This window comes from Sphaeroforma arctica, assembly GCF_001186125.1.
Source record: "Sphaeroforma arctica JP610 unplaced genomic scaffold supercont1.1687, whole genome shotgun sequence".
Taxonomy (NCBI): Eukaryota; class Ichthyosporea; order Ichthyophonida; genus Sphaeroforma; species Sphaeroforma arctica.
The window spans coordinates 1-12,150 of NW_014038871.1; the positions used below are offsets into that span (position 1 = coordinate 1).

The 12,150-nt window shown below is 41.0% G+C and overlaps 3 protein-coding genes across 3 annotated transcripts; 1 reads left to right on the forward strand and 2 right to left on the reverse strand.

Annotated features, from left to right (window-relative positions):
- Positions 1 to 1,412: 1,412 nt before the first annotated feature.
- Positions 1,413 to 3,423, reverse strand: SARC_11436 (hypothetical protein; the record flags this gene model as incomplete). Its single annotated transcript, XM_014294477.1, has 2 exons — positions 3,285 to 3,423; positions 1,413 to 2,368 (listed from the first exon to the last, which is right to left on the reverse strand). Coding segments are annotated over exons 1-2 (1,007 nt in total), but the record flags the coding sequence as incomplete, so codon positions are not given.
- A 2,507-nt stretch (positions 3,424 to 5,930) lies between these two features.
- SARC_11437 (hypothetical protein) lies at positions 5,931 to 6,704 on the reverse strand (the record flags this gene model as incomplete). The annotated part of the gene is made up of 1 exon (XM_014294478.1): positions 5,931 to 6,704. Exon 1 carries the CDS (start codon positions 6,612 to 6,614, stop codon positions 5,931 to 5,933), a length of 684 nt encoding a protein of 227 aa, XP_014149953.1. The 5' UTR covers positions 6,615 to 6,704.
- A 4,702-nt stretch (positions 6,705 to 11,406) lies between these two features.
- SARC_11438 (hypothetical protein) lies at positions 11,407 to 11,859 on the forward strand (the record flags this gene model as incomplete). Its single annotated transcript, XM_014294479.1, has 2 exons — positions 11,407 to 11,464; positions 11,534 to 11,859. 2 exons carry the CDS (start codon positions 11,407 to 11,409, stop codon positions 11,857 to 11,859), a joined length of 384 nt encoding a protein of 127 aa, XP_014149954.1.
- Between the last annotated feature and the right edge of the window lie 291 nt (positions 11,860 to 12,150).

The following is a 12,150-nucleotide window of genomic DNA, read 5'->3' on the forward strand; positions in this document are numbered from 1 at the left end:
TATATATATAGAATACATTGGTGAATGTGTTCCTTGCGAGTAACATAAAAGTCGTGCGAATCTACACAAGTATCGAGATACGCAAGAAGTAGAAATGCTGTGGCCGGCGCGTAGTAGCTCTCAGTTCGAGTATCGGAATGCTTTCATGTTGCCAGCGTCTACAGATCATCATTCAAATCATAGCCCTCCATAATAATATGTTCAAATGCGTAATTTTAAGACACACTTGTGTTATTTAGAGGTCTATCTTCAAATGCGTAATTTTAAGACACACTTGTGTTAATTAGAGGTCTATCTTCAAATGCGCAATTTTCAGACAAAAAATCGGGAAAAAACTGAAAGCCTCAGGAACACCGTGCATATCATCGGCAGAGGATGAGACTGCCAGTCGTTCATGAACGTAACACACTTTCCTTTTGACGGTCATGACTGCGGTTGAATAAGTCTGAACTGTCAATGCTATTCTTTTATACTACGTATATGGCAAATGGTTAGCTGTGGTTTATTGCTTGTGTGCGTGTAGACTAAATTGGTTATGTCTACCTGTGAAGGTTGCAATATAGACTAGTACATCAGCCGCTCTACCTGCAGAGTAAGAGATATCGCAGGGAAATTACGTGTCATGACCAAAAACAGCTCATCAAGACACGGGAAGGGGTTTGAGATGCGAATCGCGACTCAGATTGTCTCCCAATGCTCCTAACTTCAGCCTAGAGTAGTCCAACGCCATATGCTAGGATACAATAGGGTCTGTTCCAGTGGTCGATTTCTGACCAATATGCGTGGACATGAACATTGGCATGGGCATTGACGTGTATGTATTGGCATCGCATTGCGGAAGTTCTACAGCGAAGGTATCTGCATGTAAGGTTCGTGTCAGGTGTGCAGATGATACAACATCCTAGATCTAGATACTGAGATAACTAGTGATGTGCTGGGGATGCTCTTACTAAAAAGTGTGTATGCTGACATGCACTGCTTTGTTGACAACATTGGTAGATGGATGATGGAGATTTTGATTTCTGGGATCACTGAATCCTCAGATAGCTGAATATCGATTGTGTTGAAGTAGGCATCATGATCGTGGTTTGTTGCAGGGTTCTGGCATTCGTATCTGAAGCCGACGTGTTATTGCGTCCATAGCCGTCATATTGTAAGAGTCCCCTGTGGTGTGCTATAGAGTTATACGCATTGACGTTCTTAAGCGACCTCTTTCTTATTGCGCATCTTCCAATCCTTTCTCAAGTTTCGCTTGGACGATGTTCTCGCCTACTCAAAATCGTATTCTTATACGTACATCGCCACTTTAACCATTTAGGTGATGCTGGAACTTGGATACCGGCGCTTATTATCTAAATAAACACTTTCTACTCCGAAATTATTATGCAAATAAATTACTCAGTCTATTCCTACTTTTGCGTTCCTTCTCTTCGAGCGTGCCACCCATCCGTGGTGCCGTGGTGCTTACTCGCTTTTCATCCTTATCTTTCTGCTTGCCACCCCCAATCCAGCTACTGGGCCTCTCTTTTTTGTCCATCGTATAACTCGAATTCATACCTCCATGAAAAGTAAGCGTACCCAGACAAAATTGGTCAGTCGCGCTGCTACCACTGCCCAATGTAAATGTTGGCATACTTTCTACCGTGCGTGTGAAGTCTAAACCTGCGATGGCCTGGTAGCCAATGGCCCCCGCAAACTTCTTGCTCTCGTCTTTCGGGATAATTATCTCATTAAATTGTATAATGAGCTGTAAGACGGTTGGTGTGGCTACTGTCATGCCAATACAAACTCCAATATTCGCCGGTGTCATCCTGTTTGTAGCCTGCTCATTCGAGAGAGCTATACATAGATCAATCACAACATTCAATGTGGCGCGATTGGCTGGGGGTAACATCTTAGTGATCATGTACTGCATCCTAGCCAGTAACAATTGTAAGGCTTCTTCCTCTTTCTCATCCACCAATGTTTCTTCGGCTGCATCCTCTTTTAGATTGAAAATACCCCCATTTTCACCCACAGCTAGTTGATATTCTTCCAGACTCTGACATATAACGGGTATATACTGATTAGACAACAAAGGTTCTGGCAGATTCCTTAAATATCGTAGCAGCGCGTTAGCTACGTCATGTACAGAGAGGAGGGGCTGCCCCAGCAAATCAAACATCAATCGTTCAGGATTATCCACACAACTGTGCTCTCTATCGAGATAGTATGTAGAAATATCACTTAACAATTGATCTATTCGCTTGCTATTTCCTGCTTTTCGGAATAGTCCCTCGGATTCGAGGCCTTCCTTTCTGAGGTAATCGCAAGTGAGCTGTACGGGTGCTGGAACCAGTCCCACATCTGGGTCGCTTATCAGACCCGCCTAAGGAAAATATAATAGGTTTGAGAGTTTCGCAAAATAAAAATATACATGAATTTACATACATTTTAAGTTTAGATTGTAAAAGTAGAGACCTTCAAGCTTAGTATCAATTGTAAGAGTTTGTAGGTGACCGACACTAAGACTACCGGACTGTCTGTACACCCACCAGAAAATATCTACGTGTTTTGTTGTTATCCCATCTAATTGCGCAAGCGTGCAAACTCTATTCTAGTTAACAAGAATCATACAACTGTTATGAAATTGATGGGAGAGTGAGTTAACGACATTACAACTGTCAGTACACATCCAACGTAGAAGAATTTGTTCCTGATGCAGAAATGCCGCCTAACTCCCGCTCGATTTGTTTGCGCTTATGAAGTCCCGGCGCAATAAAAATATTCACATAGCGAGACTACAATCGATATATTAGACTATTCCTAAGAAAGAGTAAACATTGGTCGCGTCTATTAAATTAAATAGCAATGTACATGATGCATGTGCCTACGTCAAGCGGGCTTCTCACAAAGACATCGGTGACAGTAGGGCCTTGCCGATTATTTACTCGAAGAGTATATTTAGATCAACTATCTTGTGCCAGTCAAATGCGAGAACCCACGGATGTTTCTAACGCTAAGAGTGATTGTAGTAAACCCAGATAAATGGAGATAAGTTATGACCGATCTGTGTGTGAAAGCTTTAAATATTCTATTCACTGCCTGGGGTGTTCATCTTGAAAGCAACAGAGCAGCGGGTATACAAAATTCGTCATTATAATCCGAATCGCTGAGATCTTCGTTCGGAGGACGAGCCCAGATCTCAATACTAGACTTCTTATCTGTATATTCTACCTCTGTACTAGCACTTTTGTTGTTGTTGGCAAATTTTGAGTCTACATAGTAATCATGTGTATTCTTACCTCGTGCAGTGGCATCGACAGCAATGTTGGTGGTAGGTCTTTCTTCCCCATGGTGCAAAATCAAATCTAAGGTCTGATGACTTAACTGCAATGCTGTATGCGACGAAACTTTATCACAGATTAATCACTATCCGGAGCGATTGCAAAGGTTCCGTTGAGTGTATCAAAATAAAATCTGGATTCTGGACACATCTATGTTACTTTAATGTAAGAAGCGAATGACTAGCACGTGCTGGTAAATACATACGTGGTAGATGTGTGCGATAAATAGGTGGAATATTGAAAATTGAGCGGGGTGTGAAATTATGTCATGTCTAAATATATTTCTCTATGTCGAATCTTATCGCCGAAATCTACCTACCAACTCAAATATTACAGAATTTTGATGATAATGTTTTTATACCCGCTTTTTTAAAGAGAGATAGGATAGCTTCTTAGTTATATGGCCTTAGGGCTTACTCAGGCGAGCCTTGTGGCTTTTATGCCGCATATGTTTTATATTTTCAAATTTTGGTACATATTGTTTAAAAAAACACAAAAAAACAAAATACAAATACTATATTTGTAAACAAAAAGTGATCTATTTATGTGATATATTTGTACCGATATATATGCACCTCCTTGGCACAGGCCATCAAATTGTTCGTTCGGACCATAGGAAACACCTGTGGAGCGTGTGCTGTTATAGGGTGGTGTATGACATGACAAAACACATCCCGCTGAAGAGGTCGCTATGCGATCTGGTACAGTTTGTGGTACATCCTCGAATAATTGAACTTGGCATGGGTATTACTCTAGTATAGTTTTGCCAGAATTAAAATGGGCCAACCCGGTACCATTTAGAATTACCAGGTTATCAATAAAAGTTTTTCGTTTCAAGCGGTGCTTTATTTATTCAGGTGTGGGGGCTTTCAGGACGGATATGGTTTCATTAGGGTGACTTCGAATAGGGACAAGTTCGCTCCAAACTTTATGCGTTGCGTGTCGTAATCGTTCAATGTCGTACTAGTTCGTGTTGTTCAATGTAGTAGTTCTAACGTGCAACTAGTTTGATTTTTGGCACCATAGTAACGTCGACTTGCAGCCTGTGTTGAAGAAGAAGGCATCGACCACCAATCCCCGACTTCTTTCACAATAGCGGTAGACCCCACAGTTCGCGGGCTTTGTCTTTTTGTAGCGTGTTTCAGTTGTAGATGCATATTTGTGGGAGCAAATTGACTCGAAAGAAGCACGCTAGCTTATATTCTGTTTGTTGTAAGAAGCGGGCTATTCTAAATTAGCTATAGATAAGTGTAATTCAATTTCACTGGTTGTGAGAATCACTTACAATATGTCCTACTAAAGACCTGCCCAATACATAAGTTTGACCAGAAACGTCGAGGGTGATGCTGTGTGAGTGTGTAATACATAGCTACATTTGGCTTGGGTAAAAGATAGGAAAATTATTAGCATCTTTGTCTGTCTTACTGATCACCAGGAGATACGTGACGAAATTTGACTTACGAAACTAATTTTTGACGTGTCTGTGCACACATTTTTTTATTAAACATGTATTTCTAGCTCGTGAGAATAAACCACACCGATCACAACTTCGTAGAAGACGAAGTTAAGGAATGATATCTATGTCCTGCTGTGGTGCGAGTTGATTTATTTATCAGATTTAGTTGTCTATTTTGCATACAAGGGCTTTAGAATGCCCTACATACCTTCTAAGGGTTGTTTACCCTACAAGTTTCTAATGTTCTATGGTGTTCTATATCGATATTTTTTATGAACCACGTCTTATGGTTTCATATCAGTATGGCTAGCAAAGACTGGTTATCCGCGTACTGATTTGTTTTTGCTTCTGCGGTATCGGTGATAGTACGACGATGTAGTGTATTTATATATCTGGCTTCGGGGGTTTGGGAAGTGGCTTTCCTCCAATAATTCACACACGACAAGGCTGAGGTGCGGAGAAGGCGAAGTTCAAGAATGATATATATGTCCTGCTGTGGTGCGAGTTGATTTATTTATCAGATTTATTTGTCGATTTCAGACATCGAATGACCTCCGAATGGTACACACAAGGGCTTAGAATGCCCTACATACCTTCAAAGGGTTGTTTCCCCTAGAAGTTTCTAATGTTCTATGGTGTTCTATATCTATATTTTATGAACCACTTATGATTTCATATCAGTTTGGCTAGCAAAGACTGGCTATCCGCGTACTGGGTTGTTTTTGCTTCTGCGGCAACGGTGATAGTATGACGATGTAGTGTATTTATATATGACTCCGGGGGTTTGGGAAGTGGCTTTCCTCCAAAAATTCACACACGACAAGGCTGAGGTGTAGAGCCGACGTGCTATCGAGCAGAGCAGAGGAAATCCGTTTGTGGGACGCGTACTATCTTTCACCCAGCTGATTTTCGTATTCAAGCAAGGGTTTCTCGCAACGCACCGCGAGTTCATTTATAATTACCTTTTACATCAATCCCAGATTGAAGGATGATTCCACTTTTTTTTTCTGAGTTGTGGACTGCTTTTTCGGTTCGGATTAGCTATGAAAACACTAAGGAAACCGATAGACCTCATTTGTATGGTTTGGTCCATGATTAATTATTGGTCTGTCGTCACATAGCAGTAGGGTCCTTCCATTTTGACTCCTTCAGATAGTGAGGGCCGAGCTGGGAACCGCAGAATTGAAAGCAACGTTGTCTATGTTAAAGTCCACTAATGCCGGTAGATCCGCGGGGTGTGGGTTGATCAGGAACAGATCTTTAAAGTACATACTGTTATCTTGTAGTAAGTTATCAGTCAAAAGTAGTGGAAAGGTTTTAGAGATCAGGTCATTCAAACCAAGGTCTGACAATCCGGGTAATTCGCACATGGGTGGTGTTCCAATCACTGGAGATCCGAACCCCCCGAATGAAGAATCCGACTTCATAGCAGACAAAGGACTTAGCATGTTGAGCGAGTTTGCATCGGCTCGGGCGTAAGATGAATCCAGAACCTCTTCGAAGTTCAAAGGAAGGTACGTATTCCCGAGGGGAGGGGTTTCCTGCATGCCGTAGAAGTGAGACGAGTATTTGGTTGGAGGAGATGCCGGTACAGATAACTGAGGAGCTGGTGATCTGGGAAGACAATCGAAGCTCTTCAAGCTACTGACATATGGAATAAATATCTTTGCCGACTTCGACGTAGCAATAGGGGCACTTTGCATGCGCTTGATAGGCTGGCTAGTAGTCTTAGACACTTTCGACTTTCGCTTCTTACCACCCTTGGAAGCGAAATCGGCGTTATTCGTATAGTGCCACTTGTGGCTCACTCCTTTAGATGCTGTCAAAGTCATTGTTGTTTTCGATTCAAAACTATGGATACCGAGTATGTATTGAAAAAAAGGGAAGGATACAGAGGAGAGAGAGAGAACTTTTCACTGTGCTTCACATTTGTTTTAATGAGAAGCAGAGGCTAGTAAGCTGCTTTTTAAATAGTAAATAAAGTCACAGCAAACCATGATGTTGGGCTTCCCGGACAAGGACGGCATCAGGCATAAGCAAAGCCTCAAACACAAGTCCTCTCTCTCTCTCTCTTGTGTCAGGAGTGTGTATTTATTTATTAATTTTTATGTTTTATCGAAACGAAAAAAAAACCCCCCAACCTCTAGTCGGCATCGACGCGAGTCAACGACCAGTTTTATGTGAATGTCCAAAAAAATTCGAGGTAAATATAGTTTTTTATTAAAAACAAAACAGTAGAGTCATGGCCTGTCATTGGCCCGCAACTTGCGAGGCAGCCAAGGCTCGAGCCTGTGAGGCTGTGACCCAGCTCAGGGCCCCGAGGCCCAAGCCCCCGACTCAGAGTAAGACTTCTTAGCTGCCTAACTCTATCTGTAGAAGTGGAGTACGGACCACGGACTGTGAACTGTGCCAGAGTTGAGAGAGCTGTCGGTCTTGAGCGACTGTTTATTATTTAAAAAAGAAAACAAAGCACCAAAATGAAATAAAAAACTGTCTGTTAAAAAAAATGTATAGAAATATATTATTGCCCTTTAGACTGTGACAGTGGTGAGTGGTAACCGGTCGACGGAGACCTACTGACTCTCTAGAGTGACTGGTGCAGTGGTGCTGTGGTGGTGACTGGTTAGTGGTGGTGACTGGTTAGTGGTGGTGATATTGGTGACTGGTGAATGTGCCGAGTGGTGACTAGAGACCGACTGACTGTAAGTCTGTGAGTGGGGACTCAGGAGTGAGGATTAAGGACTGGGCCACGGGATTGGGAGTTTTGGACTATACGGAGTGGGGACTGGGGATTGGGCAATTGAGGATTGGGCAATTGAGGATTGGAGATTGGGGATTGAAGATTTGGGACTGGGGACTGGGCAATTGAGGATTGGAGATTGGGGATTGGAGATTTGGGACTGGGGACTGGGGACTGCGAATTGACCGACAGAGGGTGCAGCAACGCCGAAAAGTCTTTCGATTGTCAATTGTGGGAAGCGATTTTCTCTCATCAGTCTTCTGAAGTTCTGGCTCGACTCTACTCTCTCTTCTGATCTTCTCATTTGCTCCATTTGTAAAATTGTATTCCTCTGAGGGCATAATAATTACAATTTTTTTATGTCGTTTGTTTTCTAAAACAATCGCCCTGGCCCCTCGGCCCCGCCTCGAGTGGTGAGAGCTGGTGACTGTTAGTCTGGGGTACAGAAGTCGAGATTTCGGCCCTGTATTAGCCGCAGGGCGCAGGGCCGCAGGCTATATAACCTCAATAAGTTTGACGTGCACGAGGAAATGCTTGATTTTATCGGATACTTTTTGATAAAGTTATTTTTAAAGAGAAAATATGCTGGGACAAATAAATTGTAAATAGCAGGCTCAATACGTAAAGGTATGTTCACATAGGCGGTCAACGTAAAGGCGAATTTTTATACAGGATAAACGATATAACGTTTTGGGGGTCAAATATGGTGCATGAAATTGTGAAAATTGCACTTGCCACATATTTCAAACGAAACGGACCATTTAGCTCAAATTCACTGTCATTGCTGGTCACTATTTCTGGCGCCAAAATTTAAGAACACAATCGGATCATAGTATGACCTCCTGAATGTACCAGTCATATAGGAGATGGAATATAAGGTAATAAAAAGTTGAACGTAAATCGATACTTCTATTTTTTATAACATTATATAGGATAACGTTTTTAGGATAGCTCGATAGTTGTCTTACCGTTGAAAAGTTTTGGATTACATATGTCATAAATAAAATTCAATCAGATGCTAATTTGGAAAGTGGCGGGTGTATTGTTTTAAGCCCAATAGGCGCGCCAAAAAAAAAACAGGACACAATTTTGTCATCAGCTTGACCTGGAAGAAGTACCTATCATATTTCTTTCTGTACCTACCAGTTATAAACTTTGATTTTTATAGGTAACTTTTTGAAAAATAATAGATAGAACGTTTGGCCTATTGAGGTTGTTAGGCCGCAGGGTGCAGACTGCAGACTGCAGACCTTAGATGAAAACGTTATCCTATATAACGTTTATAAACAATAAGTTCTTGATTTACGTTTAACGTTTACGTACAATATAGTCCATCTCATATATGGCTGGGTGCATATAAGAGGCCATTTCGTGATTCAATTATGTCCTTAAATTTTAGCGCTTGGAATAGCCGCCAAGGTGACGGGCTGGTTTACGTGAAAGTGATGCTAAAAACTCATTGGTTAATTTGAGCTATGTAGTCCGTTTCGTTGGGAATAGGTGTATCTTGCAAGTGCAATTTTCAAAATTACATTATTGGCGACTGGCAACTGGCGACTGGTGACTCAGTGGCGAGTGGCGACTGCTGGACTCTGGAGCGAGTCGGCGAGTGTCTTCGAAAAGAATAGCAAAAAGTAAAACTAAGAAATTGCTCTTCCCACAAGAAGTTCTGCAAAGTGATATTTTTAGTACACGGAGGAAATAAAACCGTGTGTGTAAATATTTATTTATTGGCGAAGAGTCAAGTCTTTATATCGATTTTTTGTTTTTGTTAAAAAATATTCTTCACTTTCTCTTATTTGAACAGTATATACTGTGTGTTTCGAATTTTTTAAAAAGTAATATAAAAATACAAATACATAGTGTGGAGTAACTGTGGATTGTGGAGTAAAGTGTAAAATCAATTATTAGAGCACCTTCGTTTTTAAAAGCAATCCATCTATAAATTACTTGGAATTATACATCCGTCTATAAATTATATGATAAAAAGTTCCATCTACAAATTATTTTAACAAAAAAATGAAACTCTGAAATCTGAATTTCTGGAGTAGTATTTTATACGTATAAAAAAATATATGAGACACAGCTCACGGCTGACGACTCCGCGAGTCATAGCCATCCTGTGGATGCCGAATTGCTGATACATTGTTTCAGCAATTTCAATTTTATTCATACGACAAGAAAAAGGACTGATGAATACTTATTTTTTATAAAGCATGCGCCCGAATATGGTTATCATGGATGCTGTTGTATGATTCGTGAAACCCTCAGGCACTAGTGTTTGTACTTCAATTATTTCATTGCCTCTTTGCTCCTGATTGTCTACACAAGCTCCGCGAGCCCACCTTGGAGTCATGGACTCTCGCACAAAAACCTGCGCACTCCCAGTCTCCCAGCTTCCCAACAATTCCCATGAACCATCCCCAATTTCCCCTTGACCCATTTCCCAGAGAGAGGATCCACCCCCCAGTGAGTCAGTGACGCAAACACGCTGAGTATATTTATATATCCAGAGGCTCAGAGCTAGAAAGTAGAAATTGAATATTTGTATAAATATATAAATAAAGTAGACTCTCAGGCTTTCAGTGAAAGTTGTAGATATGATATATACACACTGTATTTGTTTTTATTATTATTAAAAATAGCTATATATCTATAATTCTATATACATCTATATGTACAGTCATACCTCTACATATGTCCAGGTTCCACCCAGGGCCAAAAATTGTACATATATAGAGGTAGACATGTCTAGGTCAGGTTCTCTCTCCATAGCTTGCTCAAGTCATATCCACATATTTTGATAGTGCTCACGACGACACCTTTCTCGTTGTTTGTTAGATTAACTCTCTTTGCTGGAAGGGCACGCACCTTTATAAACACAGTTTGTTAGTCTTTTAATTACTATTAGACAGTCTCTTCACTCTTGTATCTGACGCTTGCAGTTATTTGTAGACAAGCAGTATCCGATCGAATTCGATCCAAACCCCTCACCACGATGCACGCCACAGAAGGCATGCATATTACGATCGCAACCAGTACATTTGTGAACACCTGATGTCGGTTGCGTGATCGCGCACCCTTGCACGCAACAGCGACCTAAGCTAGACGTATCCTCCATGAAGAAGAAGTAAGTCTTAGTGGCGCGAATTCAATGTGTGTAGAGTGTAGACAGACTACATATACGTATACTTTAAAATATTTATTGTGTGAAGTCTCACCGAGATTGTACCCGTGGCCCCCACTAATGGTCGGATCAATTGGCAGTGTTGATGAAGATTAAAAATTTAATCTGAGGGCTTCTGAAATATTAGTTCCAGACTTCCAGGGCCCTAAAAGGGGGCCAGCTCTCTCTGGGATCGGCCCAAATGAAATGAAAAGTGTACATATAGATATAGAGGTAGACATATAAGGAGGAATGACTTGAATATATACTATTTACAATAGTCGCGCTCTCTCACAGACTCACAGACTCACAGTCTTGAGTCTGTATTTTTATTATTAAACAAATACTAAATAGGGAGAGAGTCGCTACTACTCGCTCTAGAGTCTAGAGAGTAGTCAGTACTACTGTCAGTCTAACGTCAAAAAGTTATACGTTAAAGCGGTTATAATTTGAAAAATAACGGTTAACGGTCAACTTTTATAACTGATATGCATATTTTGACTAGTCGGGTGCAGGTTTTCAGGTCAAATATATTGTCCCAAATATTCGCGCCACTATGTGTCATTTGGCCCACCATTAATTCAAGTGTCAAGTTGCAACCGTTTCTTTTTATTTACACATATCAATTATACATTATACATAGTAAAATTTAAAAATAATAAAGGTACTGTATTCTTGACTTTCCGTTGTTCATACTGTACACAATTACGTTGTCGATATGGGATATAAAGCTGATCCTGTTAGGGATGCACATTTCGTAACGAGAGTAGAAGATGGTAAGGATATACACCAGTGTAATTATTGCGACAAGAGCTTTGCCTAACCCAATGTACGTCAACTGAAAGAGTATCTCTTGAGTAGTGACAACTACATAGCACCCTCTAATGTGATAGAGGAGTATGCGAAGCAGCTCGTTGAGATGAACAACACCAGGGTTACCGCCAGGGAGTACAACGCACAAATCAAAAGGGATCAAGTCCAGAAAGCCATCGCATTCGACAAGGAGCAAACAACCTTGGATGGATCGTCTCGTGATGGTTTCCGGTCGTTCAGCGTACAAGATGATGCATTGGCTAATCTTTTGTATTCAGGGATCCTTAGCGCAAACTCCCTAAAGTCATCACATGTTAAACGTGCAATGATCGCAGTGACTGGAGCAGGCCCGGGCTAGAAAGTAATAATACCGCCAGTTGTCCTTGGGAATAAGCTCATTGGTACTGTGTTGAAGTTGCGTAACAGGATCAAAGGCTTTAAAGCAGTATGGTGGTTCTCTAGGGATAAAATTATTTATTTCAAAAATGGCAAGTATGTATGATACAATGTATGAACATATGGTATGGCTCTCATAGTCGCTGTAGTGGTTCAGGAAAGATTGATAGGAAGAAGTGGTCAGTGTAGAAATACGGCCTCCGGTCAGTCTAAAATATCAAGATCAATTGAGATAATACATTGGTTTTTATTT